Genomic DNA, 23167 nt, shown 5'->3' with positions numbered 1-23167 from the left:
CTTGCATCTGTCACATGCTGGTCTCTCCACTTGGCCACGTTTTCCCCACTTTGTGGAATGAACAAATGAACGAGGGCACCAGAATTTACTGTGTACATACTCAATGCCAGGCACCGTAGAAAATTTTGGGGATACCTCAGTGTACTACAGGTACAGTTCCTGACTCTGAGTTTTCTAGTCTAGATAGACCAAGGTTTCTCAATCTTTCTTCCATTATCAATCCTAAGAAGAAAACCTAAAATATATTTAACATTAAATCTTGTTTCTCCTCAAATAAATCTTGAAAAAGAATGTCTTGAAACTTTGATACATCTTAAACTTCGGAGGACCACAAACTATTATAAAATATCTCATGCTTTTCACACATGCCCCACTGTCCAAGATAATTTTATTTTTATTGGTATGTGTCCTAAAGCAGTAATAGACACATATCAGGACACTCAAGTTTGTGGTCACTTTCTTTCAAGCTAAATCAGAAAACAAATGATGTACTTGAACAGTAATCCAAAAGGTGTCCAAGGACAAAATCAAACTCATCTCTTCTTTTTCCCTCTCTTTTTACATTACTTATACACAGTTCCTGTGGCCTGTCCAGCAATTTTAGCCTCCTTGGAGTAGTCTAGGGAAAAGACAGAAAATTAAGCAAGTATGTTTACTTATAAAATAACCATAAGAAAGTATAATGAGAAATTGTAAAGAGAGCTAGGGTAGGAGACCAAAAAGAATTGTATCAATCTAGCGAAATTCCTCCAAGCTGAGGTATCTACCACTCCCCACCATGTCCTTACTTCTTGTGCATATTTCTAGAGTAATAATGCTCAAGTACTGCCAATGGACTGTTTGATTTCTTGACCATTTTCCTCATTATCTCCTTTAGGAGGCCTATCTTTAAGGCCTATTTTTAACAACCATTTGAGTCTCCTATTCCCAAATTCTTTTTTTTTTTTTTTTAAAGATTTTATTTATTTATTCATGATAGTCACACAGAGAGAGAGAGAGAGGCAGAGACATAGGCAGAGGGAGAAGCAGGCTCCATGCAGGGAGCCCGATGTGGGATTCGACCCCGGGTCTCCAGGATCGCGCCCTGGGCCAAAGGCAGGCGCCAAACCGCTGCGCCACCCAGGGATCCCCTATTCCCAAATTCTAGTTAAAATTCCTAACCTCAGGCAGCCGGCATTTAATACATCCGACAAGTATTATTTATATGTATGCTTGCAGAGGGTGTGTGGTAGGATAAATGAGAGAAAGGTAAATCTTAGACCTGACATCTAGATCTTCGAATATCACAGTAACTGGCATGAAGAGTGAGCCTATGTCAGTGCAAGACTAAATCACTCTGACTATATATATATTTAAGCAGCAACAAGGCCCAGGGAAAGAATTCTGTGCTATGATTTAGAACATCAATTGTGTTTTCTATATTTCTAAGTTTCCAAACTAATATTTACATAAAAGTTTTCATATATATACAAGGGTTGAAAATAGTATCATAAACATCTGTATGTTTTCTACCTAGATAGACTAGTTTTCATTCTGCCATAATTAATTCATCTATCTATACACACACACACACTTGTTTGCTTAATCTACAAAAAAACTGCAGAAATCTTGAGACTAATTACCGTCTCCCTCAATTTTAATACGATGCCATGACTTCCATTAAACACATGGAATATTTTCTTCCTGATATTTTGAAGTTTAATAAATTAGTCACTATGACATCCCTTAGCTGCCACTGTTTTCTTTTACATTTTAAATCTGAAAGTACTCAGGTACTTTGAAATCTTTGGTAGCACCTAAGAGATTTCTACAGAATTACAATACTGTCATGACATGTAAATATATTAACAACAGCTTTTAATAATCCACACAAAATTTTCTGAATATAGAGAATGTCTTTCATAAGCTTTACCCCCCTAAACTGCCATCATTCAAGGTTCACACAGTAGATGTGGTGGTTAGGTTTCTAATATGTTAATCTAGATGCATCTTCCTTTAAAAATCAATCTTTAATTCATATGAGCATCAAGTCAGTTTCACAAAGCTTTAAATCTGAAATATGCTCTTAAAAATAAATGCTTGCAAGTGTAAATATTTAGAACATGACTCCCCTGGGAGCTAAGCTGTGATCTCCAAGCTATGTCAGGGACCATTTGGAAATGAGGTACACTCTCCTGTCAAATAATGTGGAACATACTAATGACCATATATACTTTCACATTCAAGGAATCAAAAATAACACTCTTTCTATCTTCACAAGAAATCAACAATTTATCCTTAAGTACTGAGATGAAGCACGGGAAGCTAAAGGAACAGACCAAGGAAAGAATTCAAATGAATTTTCTCACATTAAAGCAGCAGCAAGACTTACCACTCTAGGAAACAAAGACTAAAGACTCTTCAAGAATAAAGAGATACTTGGTTACCCACCAATCTGATCTAGCCTTCCAATCAGTACAGGGTACAAGGGAGGAGCTTGGGCTAACAGGGCTTACCTCCTGTGGCTGACAATTCTTGCCATACCCTAAAAATTAGTAAAGGTCCTACAAGATTCAGTCATTTGTCACATCTGCCAAATTATTCCAAATATGCTCCTTTTAATTCTATAATCCCTGGGGCACCTGAGTGGCTCAGTGGTTGAGCATCTGCCTTCGGCTCAGGACGTGATCCCGGAGTCCTGGGATGGAGTCTGGCATGGGGCTCCCCACAGGGAACTTGCTTCTCCCTCTGCCTATGTCTCTGCCTCTCTCTGTGTCTCTCATGAATAAATAAATAAAATCTTTAAAAAAAAATCTATAACCCCTATAAATAGTCCCACAATTTTTTTTTTTTTTTTTTTTTTTTTAGTCCCACAACTTTTAAGGGCTCTCTCCTCTTCTGAATGAAGGCAGTGTAGGAGCTACAGAAGTAATATGCATATATATATGTTTATATAATAACATACTATTGGTTTCTTTTTAATTATTTTTAAATGGATCAATGATCTCAGTTATTCTCTTCTATCCATATTATTCTGGTGATTTAGAAAAACATTTGATAGATTAGTTTGAAAGTTCCCGTTCTTTACAATTTTGTACAAATGATATTCTGTGGTTAACAAATGAAGGCTCAGCTATCTGAGTCATAGTCCTACACACACACACACACACACACACACACACACACACACACACTTTGTGGAGGGAGGGGCAGAGAGAGAAGGAGAAGAGAATCCCAAGCTGACTCCACACCCAGCACAGAGCTCAACCTGGGGCTCAGTCTCATGACCCAAAGATCATGACCTGAGCCAAAAATCAAGAGTCGGATACTTAACTGACTGAGCCACGCAGGCACCCCACCCCGGGGAGTCATATTTTTTAAAGGGGGTACAAGAGAAGAGGGACAACCTTTATTCCCTTTCTTCAGTACTTTTACTCCAGGCAAAAGAATGGTTATTATTTCATTTCTTCCTTAGGTTGGGACAATATGCACTAGATGGTATGATGTGAAATCATACCTAAGTTTTCCAAGAAAGAGGTATTATTTGTCCACATTTTATAGCCAAAGAAATCAAAGTTTACAGAGGTGAGAAACCTGTAAAAGGCGTACAAAGTAGGACAGGACAGGACTCGGGAACCCGTGCTCTCAAGCACTCCACTGAGTGGCACGAGTCCAGCCCAAAGGACTGCTATGGCAGACCCTTTGAATGCAGAGACCAAACCGCTTAGGAAAAATAAAACCACCATGGTCGGGACACAAGCTGTGATAGGTCTCTGCTTTCTTAATAGGAACCATCCCAGCGCAGCTCCAGGGAAACGTAATACTTTTCATCGTGGCATGTAGTGTAAGGTAAAACCACTTTTCTAAGGTCAGACAATGATCCACTGACAACACTGATCAAGATGCAGAGCTAGCATCTGCTGGACAACTAGGATATGATGTCCTAAGACACCTGACAACGTGAAGAGCAACAATTCTAGGTGCCCTTTTCTGAAATTTTTTTTAAAGATTTATTTATTCATGAGAGACACACAGAAAGAGGCAGAGATACAGGCAGAGGGAGAAGCAGGTTCCCTGTGGAGAGCGTGTTGTGGGACTCGATCCCAGGATCCGGGATCACACCCCAAGTCGAAGGCAGATGCTCAACCACTGAGCCACCCAGGTGTCCTGCTTTTCCTGAATTTTAAGATGAGGCTTTCACAAAGCAGATGGAATACACTGCTTCTCTGATATTATGAGCTTTAAAAATTTGAGTTACTAGGACATTCCTTAGCTGCCACTCTTTTCTTTTAAATCTAAAATCTAAAGGTACTAAAAGGGAAATTACGACTAAAATGTTCAATATGTTCAAATGACCTCTCAATTAGCATGGATGATACAAGCACAGAAGAAGAAAAGGTGAAAACTAAAAACATGGTAACAGGTGATCACAAATATAATTTGTATTTGACCTTGCAGTACTTTTAAGTAAGTGGTTTACTTCACCCCAGGACCCGGAAATGGTGCTATCTAGTGATTAAAAAGCTGCAATAATAAATCTGGTTTATTTCTCCACATCATATGGGATTTGCATATGAGAAGTCTGACTGGTCATTAGTGTAACCGCGTAGCTGGCTTAGAAGAGTACATGATTGTTCTCCCTGTAGTTTGGAGGTCAAGGACTATGACTATAACTCCTAGAATGGAAAAGACAGATCATAAAGGAGAAAAGAATGAATATGGAAGAGAGGACACATTCTCTGACCCACCATGTTGACACTGGGGCAGATCAATTTCCCATTATTACACCAAGTCCTCTTTATCCCTCCTACTATACAGATCTTACTCCTAGATGTCAGAAGGAAAGACACATTCAGACTTGCCCTACATCTGGATGTTCCCAAGCATCACACTGTCCATATTTCCCATACATCACTCTGTGTGGGAGGCTCCATGAGGCTCCCCTGGGAGCCCAGCCAACACCACCCGCCTGTCTTGCCCCTGAATGCACAACCACATCAAGATGCCCCTCATGCATGACTCCTGTGCTGGCTACAGCATGATGCTTTTCCTGAGGCTACACATCTGTAAATCTGGAACACACACTCGGAAGCTGGTCAATTTTAGATTTAAACTTAGACCAAACTGATAAGGTCTCGAAGACATACTTAACAAATCTGGGAAATATTTACTAGTTATTTACATTGACCTTAAAACCATTTTTAAGCACATGGGAAAGATCAAAGCATATTAAAATACCAAAGGGCACATATAACCTACCTCCATTGGTCCTATTTGGTTGCTGATCTGGAGTTTGGGCTTGAGGTGAGTAATACTGTTGCTGCTGGTAATTATTTGAGGGAAAGTATTGGGTACTGGGGCTCCTCCTACATTCCCGAATGCTGGAGAAAGTCTGTGAATGGGGAATTCCTCTTTGGAAAGGTGAACATCTTGGAAGACGGGGCTGAGGTGGTGGCAAATGATCAAATTCTTCCTCGTCCTCCAGACTGAATCGATCATATTCTTGATCACTACATGTCCCCTTTTTTCCTGAACTCAATGAAACACTGGAACTATTTCTGGACACAGATGCTGAAGTGGAAGCGTAATCTTGCCTGAGACCTAGGACAACAAGAAATGGTATTATTTTAGGAGACATTTCAATCTAGCAAAAAGTAAGTTGCAATTAAGTATCAGAAGAAAATGTGTGCCACACAAACCATTCAAAGGAAGACCCATTATCTTATTCATAGTTTTCTGAATCCCAAGGAATACTAATACATTTACTTGCCAAACAGATGTCTAACATTAGACGCTTCTGTTCTGCAAAAAGACTGCCCTGATTCCAGAGAAGACTAAACATACTGCTACAATTCATCAATCAATGTCTGTCAATTTCCCCAAATGATCTCTTCTGAAATCTGGGCAGATACCTAGGAGGAGCTACCTGCCATCATTCTGAATAGTATGTTATGGGTTAGACAATTAAAATAATCAAATCTCTATCCAGGTAGGAACTTCTCCTGCTCCCCACCCCAGCTTTCAAAGTCAAAGCAAAGTTTAAAACCTGGGGTACAAAACATTTTCTAACAAGGTCGCCTTTCTGTTCTATTTGTCACTAATATTATCTTTTTCAAAGCATACTGACACTTCAATAGTTTTGGGTCATCCCAAACCACAACTATCTAAAAATAGTCAAACTGGAAGTTTCTAGTTATTTATCTCAGTGCCAATACCACAGTTTTCTTAAAGTAGAAATTGATATTAATCATTTAGCCATACATTTTCAAAAAGAGTCGCTCTTATTTTTACTACTACTGAATGAAAACATAAAGCCATCACTTTCCCCCCAAAATGTATTTTAAAATTCTCCATAAACACCACACTGTTTCCCAGAGTAGCCTGGACTAATTCTGAAAGCAGGAAATGGTCATGCTTCAGTGAAATGATACTTGGCTGTTTCTACTTATGCTGACCTGAAAAGATAACTCCAGAACAAGTCTAACCCAGTCCTGTGCTCTCTCACTGTGCCTTCTGATGCCTTTCTAATACCCTTGCAGTAGTTCCCTCCTAGATGATGTTAACCTTACTGCAGAACCAGTGATAAACTGTCCCATTTCTAATTATCTTCTCTTCCATCATTATTTATCCTGAGAGGTTTATCAATGCAGTTTTATTGAGCTTATATTAAGAAAACTATAAACTCACATGTGGTTCTAAGAAATAAAAGAGAATGTTTGTGCATTCTGCCCAGTTTCCCTCAACGGTAGCATTCTGCAAAATTATAGAGTAATATGAGAGCTGAGATATCATGATATAAACCCATCTTGTTTAGATAAGTCCCAGTTGTACTCAGGTAATGTAAGTATTAAGTTCTATACAACTTTATCACCTGTAGGATAAAATATCTACCACCAGTGTCAAAATGCCAAATAGTTCCAAAAATCCACAAAACACAAAAATCCCTTGTGTTGTCCTTTTATAACCGCATCTACTTTCCTCCGGAGATCCCACACCCTGTCCCTAACTCCCATCAACCACTCATCTGTCCTCCATTTCTAAAATGTTCTCATTCCAAAAATGTTATATAAAGGGAATTATGCAGTATGAAATCATCTTTTTCACTCAGCATAATTCCTGGGAGAGTCATCCAAGATGCTGCCTGCATCAGTAGTCCGCTCCTTCTTCCTGCTGACTAGTACTCCTGGGTATGGGGATGCCACAGCCTGATTAACCAGACACCTTCTGAAGGACATTGGAGTTCATTCCAGTTTGGGGCTACTGCAAATAAAGTACTACAAATATGGACAGGTTGTTGTGTGAACACAAATTTCCACTGCTCTGGGATAAGTCCCCATGACTGCAACTTGCCTGGGTCTATGGAAATTGCATGCTTGGTTTTGTAAGAAACTGACCAACAGTTTCCACAGTAGCTATACTACAATGTCTTTATATTAATGTATTTTGATCAGAGTATGTCCTAATACCTTTCGATGCCCAAGAGAGCCTCAGAAACACTGGCCTCCCTACAAGGTAGAGTAGTTATAAGAAAAAAATTTCATGTTTACTCATTACCTGGGGAGAACTTCCCAAGCCTCCCTACCCCCTTACATTTCAGGTAGAAGCCTCTGGGTTAAGAAGTTTTCTACTTTAAAAAGAACATACTTTCTTCTTGGAGACGAGCCATGATCTGAACATCAGTGAGATCCTGTAACTTATATCCCATGGAGATAGAATCATCTTCCAATTCTGAAGTACTCAGCTCACTGTCTATAGAGGACTGGGGGCTGAGTGGGGAGCCCCTGGAGGTGTAACCTAAAAACACAAAGGAAATACTTTATTATTTAGTCTAAAGAACTGATATCTACATAATGCTTTACAATTCTTGTATCAAGTCAGCAATTTTTTCCATTTTCAAACTTTCACCAAAAAGCGACCAACACATCACCATTTAACAGTGAGATGATATGCACATCTTTCAGATGTTCATAATTCACATATACAAAGCCATTTGTTTTTTCAAATTCAATTTTCAATTAAAAAATGTCATTCTGTACTATACACCCCAAAAAATTAAGAGAGTAGATTTTGAAGTGTTTTTTTTTACTACATTAAAAAATACATATATTACCAGTGCTGAAATCTGCATCCCAGTAGGTAAGTCTGTATCTAAAGGCATTAATATACGAATATATATCCATGTTCACTTTCAATTAATAATCAGATATGCTTATCTATGGTAGTAACTGATTATTAAATTATAATCTGGTCTGTTTTTCAAACAGGTACAAATAGTGCTATGATTGAATAAGAACATCACACATAAAAGGCACACATATATACACAGAAGCATATACAAAACCTTAATAAAGGAAAGAGTACAGTAATCACAGGAGACTTGTAGTCACCCACGAAAGTAAAAAAAAAAAAAAAAAAAAAAAAAGCAATGGCTTGGGTAATAGAACGAAGGAAGAAAGGACCCAAAAGGAAAGAAACTATAGGAATGGAATCACACCAATGTTGAGACAAATAAGGAAAGGGTAAGAACTTCATCTCACAAAAAGCTACCATGGCTATTTTTTCTGTGTAGCTCTGGCTTAATAAAAAGCTATCAGAAAAATAAAATTAAAGAAAAAAAAACGAGACCATAAAAAGCTTATTTTCCTGAATCATGATAAAAACACTTGAACTGTGCTCAACATATAATATTAAAGGCACACTAAGTGTTTGGAAACGTGACCGGACACGTATATTTTTGCTAACTAGGGAAAACTGCCTACGACACACAATTGAGAGCATGTTCCTGGTGCTAAAGTACAAATTAACACTTGCCCTCTCTCTGTACTCAAAGTAAGTGTGTGGCACACACTGTCCATTATGAGATCACCCTCAACTTTTCCAGGAAAGATGATATTTAAGCTGTTCTTACTGACTGAATGACAATGCAAGCGGCTAGTTAAGAAGTTGAAAGATTACCTGTTCTTTCAGGTGTTAGTATTGCTTTATTTGAGGTTTTAGAGAAGCTGGGAGTATTAATGCCATTGCTATAAGGGCTGAGTCTTGCAACAGGACTGTAAGGAAAAGCCAGTGAGACATTTGAAGAGAAGAGACTCCGCCATCGGCTAGCTGTCACAGAAGCAGAGAATAAACAGCAGCAGTTAGCTATCCGGAAGCAGATGCTGATTTGTCAGAGGGAGAAAGGGAAGAGGTTAAAAAAAAAAAAATGAAGAGACAAAGCAACTTTTCATCAAGATAAATGACTTCCATTTATCTAAGGCAAAACATGTAAAAACAGGCCATTTCAGATTTAGGGTCCAATGGATACCTTCATTTAAGAATTAGTAACCAGCTTGATTAAAGCCAATATGCCTATGTAATAATGAGAACTTCTGAATTTCTACATTAGAAATGTTTTCTACCTTCTATTTCTACACAAGGATTTAAGTGTTTTGTAGTAACGTAAAAAGGTCAGCATCAAAAACAACCCCGCAAACTTAGAAACTGTGGGGAATGTTAATATTAATGATACACAGTCCTATATTTTTTCCTAAGATTAATTTTCAACCCATTTAATATCGGAAAATCTTATCAAGAAATTTTTATGGAAACCTGCTCTTGGCTTACAGGAGAAATTTAATGGGACTACTGCCTTTCTGAATAGAGTCCAAAACAAGGCTCATAGAAAAACAATACAAAAATCACAAGAGAAAGATTCATAATTTAATGACAGCTATTTTTGATGGCAGGTGTGGAGATTAACTAGTAATTTGCTGGATTTTTTTCAATAAAAACTATTTGCCAAATTTTCTGTATGGAACATGTGTTACTTGTGTGACATTTAAAAGTAGTATGATACATACATATTATTACCTTAATACTTTAAAATAAGGAACAAAAGGGAATATTACCTACAATTGGCAAATGATCCAATTCTTACATGATTTCACCTGGTCTAATTAATATATTTCCCTCCTCCCAAATTGCCAACCCCTGCTATTAGTTCTTGAGATCACGAAAAAGACCTCAAACTGTAAAAACTTAAGTCACATCAAACATCATATACTCTCCCTTCCAGGGAAACAAATTACTCTGGTAGGAAAATCCATTTTTCTACAAAGCAATCATTTAGACACGTACTAACAAGCAGGATAGGAGGGAACAGGTAAAAACTCTAGATGAGGTTAAACATCACTTAAGGCAATAACTTTGTTTGCATTTGCTGGAAATTTGACAAAACCTGGAGACACAAGTATAAAAAGGACCTCTGTAACATGCCTTCCCCAGACCACTTTTAATGAGCACTGCTAATGAGCAGGGGAGGGGGGGGCTGAAGTGTTCAAAAATGGGCAGTGAGATGGAGAGAGAGAAACTAAGGGATGTGGGAGTCAAGAAAACAATCAGCTCCAAAACTGGGATGATTAAAATTCTTGCAAAAAATATCACCACAGTTATTTAAAAGAGCAAACAAAACGTTTCCTCCTCTTATTTTAGAGCAAGAGTTCTGGAGAGAAGTACTATCCCATTCCAACAAATACATTTAAAAAAACAAACAACCACAACAAAAAACCCTTTTCCCCTGTAGGTGAAAGACCAAGGCAAAGAAACTGCATTCACAGTGATCCCATTTTGAGAATTCACGAGTGTCTGGAAGGGGCCACTGCAGTGCAGCCTCGCTCCTGGCTGACAGTGCTCACCTCACTTACCTGGTATGTAATTACATGGGGGTGAAGTAGCCCTTCTCTAGCTAAGTCAGAGTGGGGACCCATGGAGCTGGCATCCCCAGTTCCCTAACATCTACACATGTAAACCTGATCCCCAAATACACTGAGAGATAGGGGTTAATAGGCAGCACTCACAAGGTAGCTGTTCACACCTTCAATCTCTAGGACTCCAAGTTTCTCATTAAAATTCTATATATATTTTTTAAAAAAAGATCAATAGCTCTTTGTGACAGCTAACTTGCTTAACAGATGATGTTTGATCATTTGCCAGGCAAATTACAGTAACTGCGTGTTCTCACCCACAGATGCAGGCGACAACGCATCCCGAGTAAACAGCATTCATTACTTTGCACAATAACTACTGTGACCCAGCCTCCCAGTACAATGGCACAGTGATTGTGGCAATGACAGCACAATCCCGACTAAGAACACAATTAGCCTCTATTGCAAGAAAGAATGCTCCACATTGTCCTTTGGCATGGAGGTTTTTAGAGGAGGGAGGAGAATTATCATGGGGGCAAGCTAACAAAACAACAATGTTAAACTAGTGTCCAAGGCTGTGATGGAGGAGGAGAGGTGAAAGGAGCGGAAGCCATTACATCCTAGTCATTCTTCACTATGTAGCCAAAGGGTTATAGTAACAGGAAGCATTTTTATGGTTTTGGTTTTTTTTTTTTTTTTTTGAATAAAACTCTACACCCCAACATGGGGCTTGAACTCACGATCCCAAGATCAAGAGTCCCATGCTCTACCGACTGAGCCAGCCAGGTGCCCCGCCCAGGAAGTCTTCTTACTGAGCATAAAACAAAGGAACTTTCTAAAGGGCAATCTTATCTTTTTCAGTCAATTAATTTAATGGATTTTTCATATGAGGATGTGAAGTCATTTGAGAGGCTCAGTGATGATTGCAATGACCCTAAAAACAGAGTAAGACAATGCTGCTGAAGGAGAAAACAGGTAATAAAGTTCTGAACAGCAGGTTTCCCCATGCTCCACAGCAAAGTTCTACCCATAAGTCAGCCGCTCCTCAAATTTAGTCCAAGCCTTTGGAACAAGAGCAGAACTGGGCCAGACCCCAGAATGCACTGAAGATTTTCATTCCCAAATATCTTAAGTTGGCCTGCTTCCCACAAGACTGCTTTCCACATGTTCTCTGTGGACTTATAACAACTTCCTTCATCAAGATGCTCGCCACCTCGTACCACATGAGTGACATCTATTCTTCAGCCAACTTGTAGCCGCTGCCACCACTGCCCCCTGCAATCCTGCTCTGAACAGCATGACCACGGCTGCATTGGTCGGATACTATTTAAACTGTATTACTCTCTTACATTCAAGTACTGCAATGGCTTTTCGTGGCACACAGGATCTGGAAAGCACTCAGGATCATCTCACCAGGACCATTCCCCACTGCTGTACCCTCCTGCCCACTGCTAGCTTTTCTGGCTTCCTTGCTCACACGCTTATATGGCAAAACCTTTTATGTTGCCTCCCTCATCTAACAAGCATCTTCTACTGAAATGAATTTGTTAAAGTACTAAGGTGTGGATGGATCCCTCACCTTTCTGCAAAAAGAGCGTCTAATTTATTTCCGGTACATTTTCAAAGTTGACAAACTTAAAGAATAAATTACAAAATCTGTGAAGCTATTTTTGGACATCACTAGGATTATATAATGTCCCCAAGAAAAAGTGTAATAAATGTTCCAGTGATAATATCAAGAAAAATCACAAAGCACAGGAGATGCAACAGGTTTAAGAAAGAATCTAAATTTCTTTAATTCTCCACAATTAAAATTATTATTAATAAAAAAGTTTCCAGTAACAATGCCATTCCTTCCATGCCTTCCCTAGATTATAGCAAACACAGTAAATGTTCAGATTTTTGTTGAATACATTGATCTCTGCATATAATCAAAAATCAAATTTAAGAGTATAACTTAATTTGCATAACAGGAAAAAGAATAACTGATCTAATGAGAAGCTCAGTAATAGTCCTCAAAAGATCAATGCTTTACAAAGCTAAGAGTACAAAAATAAGGCAGTGCTATTTTTCCAGAAACAATCACATTCATACTTCCTTCTCACTCTTGAGATAGCCAGTTCAGTAGCTAATATAATGTCTGGCACACAGTATACAAAGTTCAATGTCATTAAAATCTTGGCGAATTCACTAATATTTCCTACCTCAAACCATTCTACCATTCCTATCTTAACATCTAAATGATTCTGCCCAACTCCTTAAACTTATTAACTATAATTTAATACACACAGTAATTCTGAAGACAAAAGACAGTTTAGACACCTCAGCCTAACTAGAGGCTCAATGAAGAAATATACCTGTAGGAGCACATCCCTTCAATACTTCCTAACAGGGGCAGCCTGGGTGGCTTAGCGGTTTAGCGTGATCCTGGAGACCCAGGATCGAGTCCCACGTCAGGCTCCTTGTATGGAGCCTGCTTCTCCCTCTGCCTGTGTCTCTGCCCGCCCCCCTCTCTCTCGCTCTGAATAAATAAATAAAATAAAATAAAAATACTTCCTAACAACTACTAGGTTATTAAACTTTGTGTGTGTGAACCTTCTGGTTTCCAGCTAAATGACTTTATATTACTGATGACTAGGAGCTATGACTGGGGAACTGACACATCCAGGATTAAACAGGAGTCACTGTCTTAGGATAAGCTAGTTCCTGCAATGCTACATTGCACAGTTACAGGGAAGGGTTGTGCCAAGAACGCTAGTTGACAGTGAACCATGCAAGAAGGCAACAAAGCTTCCTCAAATTCTTAAAATGCTACCATTTCTTACAATCAAAGAAACTGTTCACAAAAGAGCTAAGAACATTTCGTGGAATTTCTATAAATCCTACTTCCAACAGTATAGCATCTGAGTTAGGTGAAGAAGTACTGGAAGGCAGTATTCTTACGCTTTCTAGTGGCTTCTAATAGTACAGCCACATTTCTAATCTATGGTCTGAATGTTTGTGTCCCCCAAAATTCACATTGAAATGCTTGCCCCCAAAGATGAGGGTGTTACAGGTGGAGTCTCTGGGAGAAGCTTACATCAAGAAGAGGACAGAACCCTCATGAGTCGGATTAGTGCCTTATAAATATAGAAGAGGCTCCAAAGAGCTCCCAGGGCCCTTCCAAAATGTGAGGACGCAAGAGGTCCACAACCTGTCAGAGAGGGTCCTCCATGTCCAACCGTGCTGGCACCTGATGTCTGATGTCCAGCCTCCAGAATGGTGAGCACTAAAACTGCTGCCATTTATAAGCCACCTATTCTGTGGCATTTTGTTATAGTAGCTTGAACAGATTAAGTAAGATACAGGAGAACATTTCTCTAGAAAACAAGCCCTGATCTTCCCTACTTCTATCCTGTTTCTCCTTTCTCATCTAAGAATAAGACCATAAAAGGCAAAACTGCAGCTTGTAGAGACCATGGTTCCATCTAATTTGCCACATTGTCTTATCTCTCACGCAAAGCAGGTGATGCAGTATCACCACTTCAGAAGGCCAGAATGATCCCGGAAGTGTGAAGAAATCAGTCTAAAGCAGCCCTATAGATGTTTCACTTCTTCTGTCTTTAAGAAGTCTGATGAAAACTCATAAAAAACAGAATGTAGATCTGTTGTATTAAAATTCACAGAACTGCTTTCTAAATAAGTCATAGTTCTCTATCTCCTTGTTCACAGCTCCTCTCAGCTCCCCAAATTTATATTCTTCTTCCTCCTTCCCTAACCTAGAATCTTCCTTGAGAAACTGGCCACTGTCATTTAAATCTTCACAGGCAACACCTTGTGTTATCCCTGAGCCAAAAAAAAAAAAAAAAAGAAAAAGTGAAGTGCTTCAGAATGATGCAGATACCCAACATTTACAGACCACACCCAGAGTCATCTCTTCCTTCAAAATTTACCAACAGATCTAAAAAAGAAAAACAAAAAAGCAAAAAAAAAAAAAAAAACAAATATTAAAGGTCAGCATCCAGTAGTCATGCAGATATCTTTCAAAGACACACACAGCACACAGTTACTTCCCTGCTCCACAGTCATTCTGAGAAATCTGGCCCTGATGCTCCCACCTGCTTCTTAAAATTCATTTCTCTATTCATTTGGGCAGGCACCCACAATGGGACTATAAAGTACCAGATGCTGCAGATACTCAGATGAATACAACACGATGATTGCTCTCTTCTCCTTCCCACTCCAATTTCTAAAGACCAGCTTGTGTGGAAGGCAGGCAAGTAAGATATACATATGATGCGATACAGTAAGGGTCCCATGAAATACATTCACAAAGTGAAGACAGTGATTAACTTTCCAAGAGAGTCCAAAGACTTCATGGGAAGATGTTATGTTCAACATGGCTCTGGAAGGCTGAAGAGTTCATCCTGTATGGTACAAATACCATTCCAGGTGGAAATAACTTATGTGAAGCCATGGAAGAAAAAGCAGTGCACATTCAAGGAATGGCGAATGCTGTTGGGGCTGAAGTATAGGTGTGTGGGGGAAGAACTGGGGCTGGAGGGTGGGTAGGGGCAGCTTCCACACTCTCATTAGGAGGATGTGCTTTAATATTCGTGTTTTGACTGAGAAGGAGAAAGGCATGGTAGGTATGTGTTTTATGAAGATGACATAAATCATCACATAGATGATGGACAATTTGGGTAGAGAGTGACAACTGGAAGAGCAATTAGGAGGCTTCTCAGCAGAGCTGGTGAGACATCAGAAGGTACTGAACTAAAGTATCAGCAGAACATTTAATGAGAACACGTTAAATAAGCTACATGTGAGCTAAAGAGGAGTTATCTGATGATCCATAGGGAGTGGAGAAAAGGAGGCAGCCAAAGCTAACACATGATTTCTAAGACACTGATTCCATCCACTAAGACAGGCAACATGAGATGAGCATGCTTAATGAAAGGAGAAAACGAGCTGAATTTAAGATAGTTATAGGACATGCCCACGTGCTAGTGCCCACTGAGGAGGTGGGAATCAGGAAAGAAGCTAGAGAGAAAGTATTTGGGACACTTGAACAAGGAGGTGTTAGATGAAGCCATAGGCATGAATGAAATCACCCAAGGAGAATGTACATAAGGAGAACAGAAGGGACTTAAGGAACATTTACGAGGGTAGATAAAGGGGGACTTGGTAACAGAGACTAAGAAAGGTCACTGAGAGAGAATTCAGGAGCTTGAGGATCAGCAGAGGTCCCAAAACACTAAAGATAATGATGGGATGCATCCTGGAAGCAGCAGTTAATATGGGAATCACTGATGAGAGGTCCTAAAAGGGAAATAAAGAAATGCCAACTATCTAGACAATTGGGCCACTGATGGGAGCAGTTCAACAAAGGAGCTAAAAGAGAAATCTGTGTTCATAGATCAAGTATATATAAGATGAGAGAGAAGAAATAACTCTTTCTAGAGAGATCTGGCTTTAAAGGTACGAAGAAATAGGGTTGTAGTTTACAAAGCATGAAACTCAAGGAAGAATATTTTTAGGATAAGGGGAAAGAGCAGCATATTAATAGAATGAGAAAAACAGAACCAGTGGAGAAAACAGGAGTCTGCTGAAAAGGGGAATGCACTGAAGGGAGGTCTCAGATCAAGAGGAATGGGACAGAGAGATAAGGTAGAGGAAACTGGGAAGAGAGAGAGTTACTCCTTCCTCTGTAACTGGAGGCAAAGCTAGTGAGAAGACAGAGAATGCAATAATGGCCTCTTTTATCTATAAATAGAAGGTAATGAATGTGTTCATAAGGCAGAGGCTGGAATAAAGAACCAGTGTAGCAGTAGTAATGGCCTTGCCCCCACTGGGAGAAGTCCAAGTGATTGCCCAGATGAGTCGGTAACAATATGTGAGTCTAAAAAAATTATTTGAAAATATTCAGGTATAGATAGTTGACTATCCTATTGACTACAAGGTTATCTGCCACTGGAAAATTTTAGAGATCTTTGGTAAGATCTTGGTAAAGGGACTTAAAAGAAGGGCTAGAGAGCTGTGAAAATCAGAGATCACAGCAACAGGCTAACGCAAGAGTTGGCCAACATTTTCTGTAAAGGGCCAGCTAGTAAAATTTCAGGCTTTGCTGGCCATACAGTCTCTGTTGCAACTACTTAATTCTGCCATCATAGCAATATAGCAGCCACAGGCAACACATAAATGAAAGAATGTGACCATGCTCCAATATGATGTTATTTATATATGGAGAGTGGAGTTTCATAAAAATTATGGGTTGTGAATTTTTATTTTTCCCAACAATTTAAAAAGTGTTTGGCACTCTTTTATCTCACAGGCCATACAAGAACAGGCTGAAGGCCAGATATGGCCAGAGTTTGCCAACCCCTGAGCTAACATACCTTCCAGTTTTATAATATTCACTCTGGAGAAAGCACAGGGTTAGAACTGCATTTTAAGGGCATGTCAGCTGATGCAATATTAACAATGACGGCCAACAGTATACTTCTTTATTGCAATTTTTCGTAACATATTATAACAAAGATCAAAACATTATAAGGACATTGGACTATGAATCCAGACACCAGAATTCCAGTCTCCATCCTGTCACATGCTAGATCTCATATGGAGAAAGTCATGTAACATCTTAGTGTTTTGCAGGGCTGTGGCAAGCACAAGACAAAAGTTTGCAGCATGCATTCACAAACTATAAAGTATTTTTTTTTTAAAGAAGCCTACTGAAAAGTTACAGCAAGTTGGAGCAAAACCATACTCCAAACCCAGATGGGGAATGTTCTAGAAGCTAACTAGGAGAAAGGAGGAGAATACAGAAATGTTCTGCTCTTTCACTCTTCCTAATTCTCAGGCATTTTTACCTATCTTCTCAAAATGATGGGCATGCTTTCTACATCATGTCTCATCTAGACAATTTCACAGACTCGGTCTTTCCTCAACTAGGTCTGAGGCAAAGTACCAAACCTTAAACATTCAACTCTGATGAAGGCAGGTCAACAGTGCTCACTTCTGTATCCAAAGACTACCTCAGAGGAAACATATGTCCCAAATGCCACATTTTAAGGGCTATGGTTTCTTCAAAACCACAGGTTCCCAAAGTCATATCTTTGACACTTAAATAATGATGTTCTCTACCAGTGTCCTGGAAGGTTAAGGCCAGAGAAGGAAAGGGGAGATAAACCGTCAATCCTCAACTTTTATTCCTTCTTCTCACAGCAGGTGGGCGGGCATCAGTACTGAGCCAAGCAACTGGAGGAATTCCATACATGGCCCTTCACTAACACCAGTGACAGAGTGGTCTAAGATCAGGGAAGGGAGAGGAGGCATCACCTCTTTTAATACCTGCGATTCTCCTACATTGGCAGGAACTTTTATCCAAACCACAGCATTTTGGTCTAAAGCCACACACCACCAGGGCAAGATGATTCCTATTTTCATGAACCATCTTCTCAGCTATAAACTTCCCAGGTGATCATATTATATTTGTCTACATCGAGAGGCTACAGATAGATCCACTCAAAAATCTGCACTGAACTTAAAGGAATTAAGGAACCTAGGTGAAGACAGTATTTTACTGGTTCATTTTTTTTTTTTTTTTAAGATTTTATTTGAGAGAGAACAAATGCGGGGGAAAGGGAGAGAAAGGGAGAGGAAGCCACAGTCTCCCCACTGAGCAAGAAGCCTGACGAGGAACTCTATCCTAGGATGCTAGGATCATGCCAAAGAAAGAAACTTAACTGAGTGAGCCACCCAGGCACTCCTACTGGTTCACTCTTATAAACAGACTGCCCAGACTGAAATATAAGTTTTCTTAAGGAGCTTTAAGTACACATTAAGTAAGCACTACTGACTTGGCCCCAGCTTGAGCAAGCCCCTTGGGGTAGGAACATATGGCTTGCAGCTTATCTGATCTGCTATTTTTATTGGGCAAACTTGGGTAGCATTAATTCCTCCACCGCCCTCTACGACCTGATTGAATATGTACATGGGAGCTGGGAAATCCTGCTACTTTTTTGATATAGGTGTTCTTAGCACTCTTTGACAGACATACACAAAGTAAAAAAGATTCAACTATTATGCATTTGCTAGTGTATTCACCTAAGGAGAAGGGTATCCCTCCCTAATTGGTATTCTTAGTGACTATTTATTCAGGATAAGTTCATTAAGTATACTTATAAGTCAATATACATACCTGCATTTGTTACATGTTAACACATATTTATATTTATAAACCTGTTTGTGTTATATGCTAGTATATATACATATTTATGTGTTTAAATATATATTTATACACACTGTCCCAGAACACTGTAATACTCAATATTTATACTTCCAGTTGTATTCAAAATGTAACAACTTAAAACATGACTTACATACCATCTTTAAGAAACACCTAATAAAAGATCATTTACCCATAAAAAATAATACCTAGAGCTAATCAAGAAAGTCACTTTCAACATAAGGATTAAATAAGTTTTAGAATATATGGTTTAAAAGTAAGGGATTATACACCTGCAATGATTAGCAGATAAGTGTTTAATTCTTGAATAAGAATTATAAAATTTCACCATAGAGTATTATTATTTAACCACATTTATTCCATAGGGATCTGACTTTTGTAATTATTCCTGATCTGGAATTTAGTAGGTCAAACGTTTTCTAGGTCTTAATAGTAAAGGAAGACTTGCTAGTTCATGGGTATAGTCGTCACCATGAAAATATTAGACTTTCTCTACTTCTCAGACCTTAACCAGTCCCAAGACCACATGCTGAATGTTCTTCTCGTTCTGTAGATCTTCTCTAACAAGGACAATGGCCTAAAAACTGAAAAATTAGTGGTTCAAAGGGGATATTTTCTGGAGTCAGTCAACTTGTTTCCACTTCATCACTGGTTAAAGTGGAAGATAAACTGCCAACTCCAAGCACACATGGACCAAATTCAGCGTTGTCCAAGACCAGAGTGAACTCTGCCTGCAACTTCACAAACGATCAGACATCCCATCTCCAATTAACAGGGGAGATTAAAAAACAAATCTGATGTCAGCAAGAACTACACTTCAAAGACACGTTTAAAAATGTTCTTTTTGGGATCCCCTGGGTGGCTCAGTGGTTTAGCAACTGCCTTTGGCCGAGGGTGCGACCCTGGAGTCCCGGGATCGAGTCCCACGTCAGACTCCCGGCATGGAGCCTGCTTCTCCCTCCTCCTGTGTCTCTGCCTCTCTCTCTCTCTATCATGAATAAATAAATAAATCTTTTTAAAAAAAATTTTTAAATGCTCTTTTATAGATGTCATTTTTCCCCTTAGGCCTGACTACTGTGCCTTTAATCAAATATAAGAATCATGAAAATGGCCACAAAATGTGAGAAGTCAGCCTCTGTGAAAGTCCTAATGTAACCTGAAAAGAACAAGGGAAAAGAGTGACCTAATAATCTGCCAATGATGTGATGTTGTTATGCAGATTTAGACAGCTGCTTCTAAGTTGGAAGACAGCCACCATACAAGCCATGACAGGCAGCTACGGTGACCTCCAAGTTCTATGTATCAATAACAAGGTAAGTTAAGGAAGATGCTACAGTCCAATTCTAGAAGAAACAGGCTCGATTATCTCATGTCTGAAAATAGCATTTCCTCTTCTGAAAGGGTAAACTAAATCACCAATGAGAACCTTCCTGCTCTTGACCATGTCCAGTGTGTTAGGAAATGCAAGCCCAACAGGCTACTAAAAAGCCCTGTGCGCTCCTGAATAGGAAAAGCAACAGAAACAGAATTTGGATGATCCTTCCTCTTCAGTATCTCCTGGGCTAAATACTTTCTTCTAATAAGGAACATAACTCATGTGCTTATAGTCCCGTGGCAGAAAAGGCCTCTGACCCATTAGTCTTGAATGATGATAGAAAGTAAGCATATACAATTAAGAATTTTGATGAGGAAAAAACTATTTTCTTGGTCCTAAAAGTAACCACTGCATGATTTTATTAAAATGCCTGCACATGGGGATCCCTGGGCAGCTCAGTTGCTTACACATCCAACTCTTGATTTTGGCTCAAGTCATGATCTCAGGATTCTGAGATACAGTCAGAGGACTGCACTGGGCATGGAACCTGCTTAAGATTCTCTCCCCCTCAGCTGTCCCCTAACAATTAATTAATTAATTAATTAATTAATTAATTTAATGTCTGCACATGGAAAAACATTAAAACGCATATAAAAAGGTCTAAAACAGGAATATCTTACCCTTCCCCACCCAAGATCCACTTTCCTGGAGTTTTGTTTGGGAATCTGAGGACAATTATAGAACTACTATATAACTTTAAACAGATAAACTAACATCACTTTGTTGCCCTTTGACTCCCCGCAGTGAAAAGGTCAGATATGGAGCCCACACACTCCCTCCGTCTCTTCCCTTCCACTCCCTTCCACCTCCAGATTTTGTGGTTCTGTTTTCACACCGTCAAGGTCTATTAGTTCTCCATTCTGTTCAATAGCTGTGATTGGGACAACTTTAAGGTGATCATCAGATGCTAAACCACATACAGGTGGTGTTTCAGTGCCCTGCTGGAAGCATGGTTCACTGGGGAGCTGAGTATGGTCAGAGGGCCCAGGGAAAGGAAAGGAATAGTCTGGCTCTAGAGCCCAACCACTCGGTAAAGAAGGTTACACACCTTTAGAGTCCACCCATTTTCTCATTCCTGGCTTCTCCTGGGTTCCTGGGTCACCTCCGCAGCCACTCTTTTCCAGGCCTCATGGATCTTCTTTCCTTGTACTTTTTCCACCATTAAAACAGGATGCAGAAAGCAAATTTTCTAAATCTTTGCAAAACCCAAATCCTCTACTGTTTGTCTCCACAATCTGTGATTTGCCTGGATACATTACAGTTTGAAAATATCTTTCCTCAAAACTAAAAAGACAGTATTCCTTTTTCAGCTAAGCATCTAGTATCCCCTATGAAATGTCTGAGGTCTATTACACTGCAGATAACCTGTTTCTTCTTTTGAACATCTGTAGCAGTGTAAGCCTTGAAATTCAACAACCAGGATGTCTAGGTTTAGGTCTTTTCTCATCCATTTTAGTTCATATGCTGGGGAGTTGTCTTTCTTGAGATCAAAGAAATTTTCCTCTATTATTTATTCCTCCTTCCTCTCAACTGTCTATTCCTGCTTCTAGAACTGTTAAAGATAAGAGGTTTGGATTATGCCCTCCATGTCCTCTAACTTCTCTCATATATTCTCTTTTGGGGGGGATTTTGACAAATATGGATAAGCAGTTTGGTTCTTAGCCCTGTCCATTCCTATTCCAGTTACTTTCAAGAAATTAAAGAAGACTAAAAATAATGATCTGACTGCTGCTTTTTCCAGCAATCTGTTCATGTTTAAAGGTGCATTATTCTCTTAACTCTAAGCACACTGAGTTCTCTATTCCCTTAGCTTCTGGTTTCCTACAAAGTCAGCAGATCTGTTTTGTTAATGTTATTAGTTTCCCCAAAAAGCAAACGAGACTTGGTAACTGGTCTATATTTATGAATACAGACTATATTAACCTAAGTAACTGGCATGAGTTTCTTCTGCACCAGCATAGGTATTATCCCAATAGGTCTCCAACATAAAAGAAAGACAGATAACAGGCACTACATAAATGCCTGGATTATCCCATATGCAAACTTTCCATGAGATGCCTAGATGGGCAGCAGCAGAGTAGCTGAGGATCCCAATGGTGCAAAGTCGGGCGGTCTTTATGCTAGGAGTGGACTGCTTTACAAGCTCATCTAACAGTCCTCCTAGCCCTGCTCAGTCTAACGTGGACATCACAACTAAAGTTCCCTCAAGCTCTGCTTCTCAATCAGGGGTAGGGAATCCCATGCTTAGATCTATCATTAAGAATAGGTATCTGGTTTTATGCTGAATTCTAAACGTCCAACTACTTGCAGTCATCATCTTTTAGCGCATGCCAGCAACTCCTACTGAATATCCTTTTACTGATACAACTTGGCTTATCTAAAAATGCCATAAAAATGAAGATCAGACTGAACATGTACGTAGATATGTACACGTGTATATGAAGACACACAATATATCTGAATTTCACTCTCACACACATCCCATTTCCTTGAAATACAATTTTATAGCTACAATGTTAAAAAATTAAACTCACAAAAACTGACAAGAGCTCCAAAATTCAAACGTATGAAACCTGTTACTATATAAACATATAAAGTTCTGTGTATTTTAAATAATGGAGAAAATCAAAGTTTTAGATTTTCAAAGTAAATTGAGTATCATGAAGACTTTGGCCATATTTTAAATGACCACTTTGCATATGAAGTCATACAAGAAATACAGGATATAAATGAGAAAAGCAGAAGGAAAAAAAAAACATTTCTAAGTTTATCTAAGTTAAAGAATCCCCTCAAAACTAGAAAGTGCTCAAGCCTAACTTCACTCACCTAGCTAAGAATTTCTAAGATGACCATTTCATTCTCCACATCTTACCAGACCTCACAAAAGGCCCCTAACAATTA

At 39.1% G+C, this 23167-nt stretch overlaps 1 protein-coding gene across 3 annotated transcripts in view; it reads right to left on the bottom strand.

The window, feature by feature from the left end:
- SLAIN1 (SLAIN motif family member 1) overlaps positions 1-23167 on the bottom strand; it is a 59424-nt gene that overhangs the window by 8174 nt on the left and 28083 nt on the right. For 2 of the 3 annotated variants that reach the window (XM_049099257.1, XM_049099256.1), the window contains 3 exons: positions 8935-9084; positions 7624-7773; positions 5239-5580 (listed from right to left, as the gene is read on the bottom strand). In XM_049099257.1, coding sequence (XP_048955214.1) covers positions 5239-5580; positions 7624-7773; positions 8935-9084 — 642 coding nt within the window. The remainder of the gene's footprint in view (positions 1-5238; positions 5581-7623; positions 7774-8934; positions 9085-23167) is intronic. The other variant, XM_025441052.3, reaches the window with a different exon arrangement.

This window comes from Canis lupus, chromosome 22 (assembly GCF_003254725.2).
Source record: "Canis lupus dingo isolate Sandy chromosome 22, ASM325472v2, whole genome shotgun sequence".
NCBI lineage: Eukaryota > Metazoa > Chordata > Mammalia > Carnivora > Canidae > Canis > Canis lupus.
The sequence above is the reverse complement of the archived record's forward strand: the minus strand, read 5'-3'. Positions and strand labels throughout refer to the sequence as shown.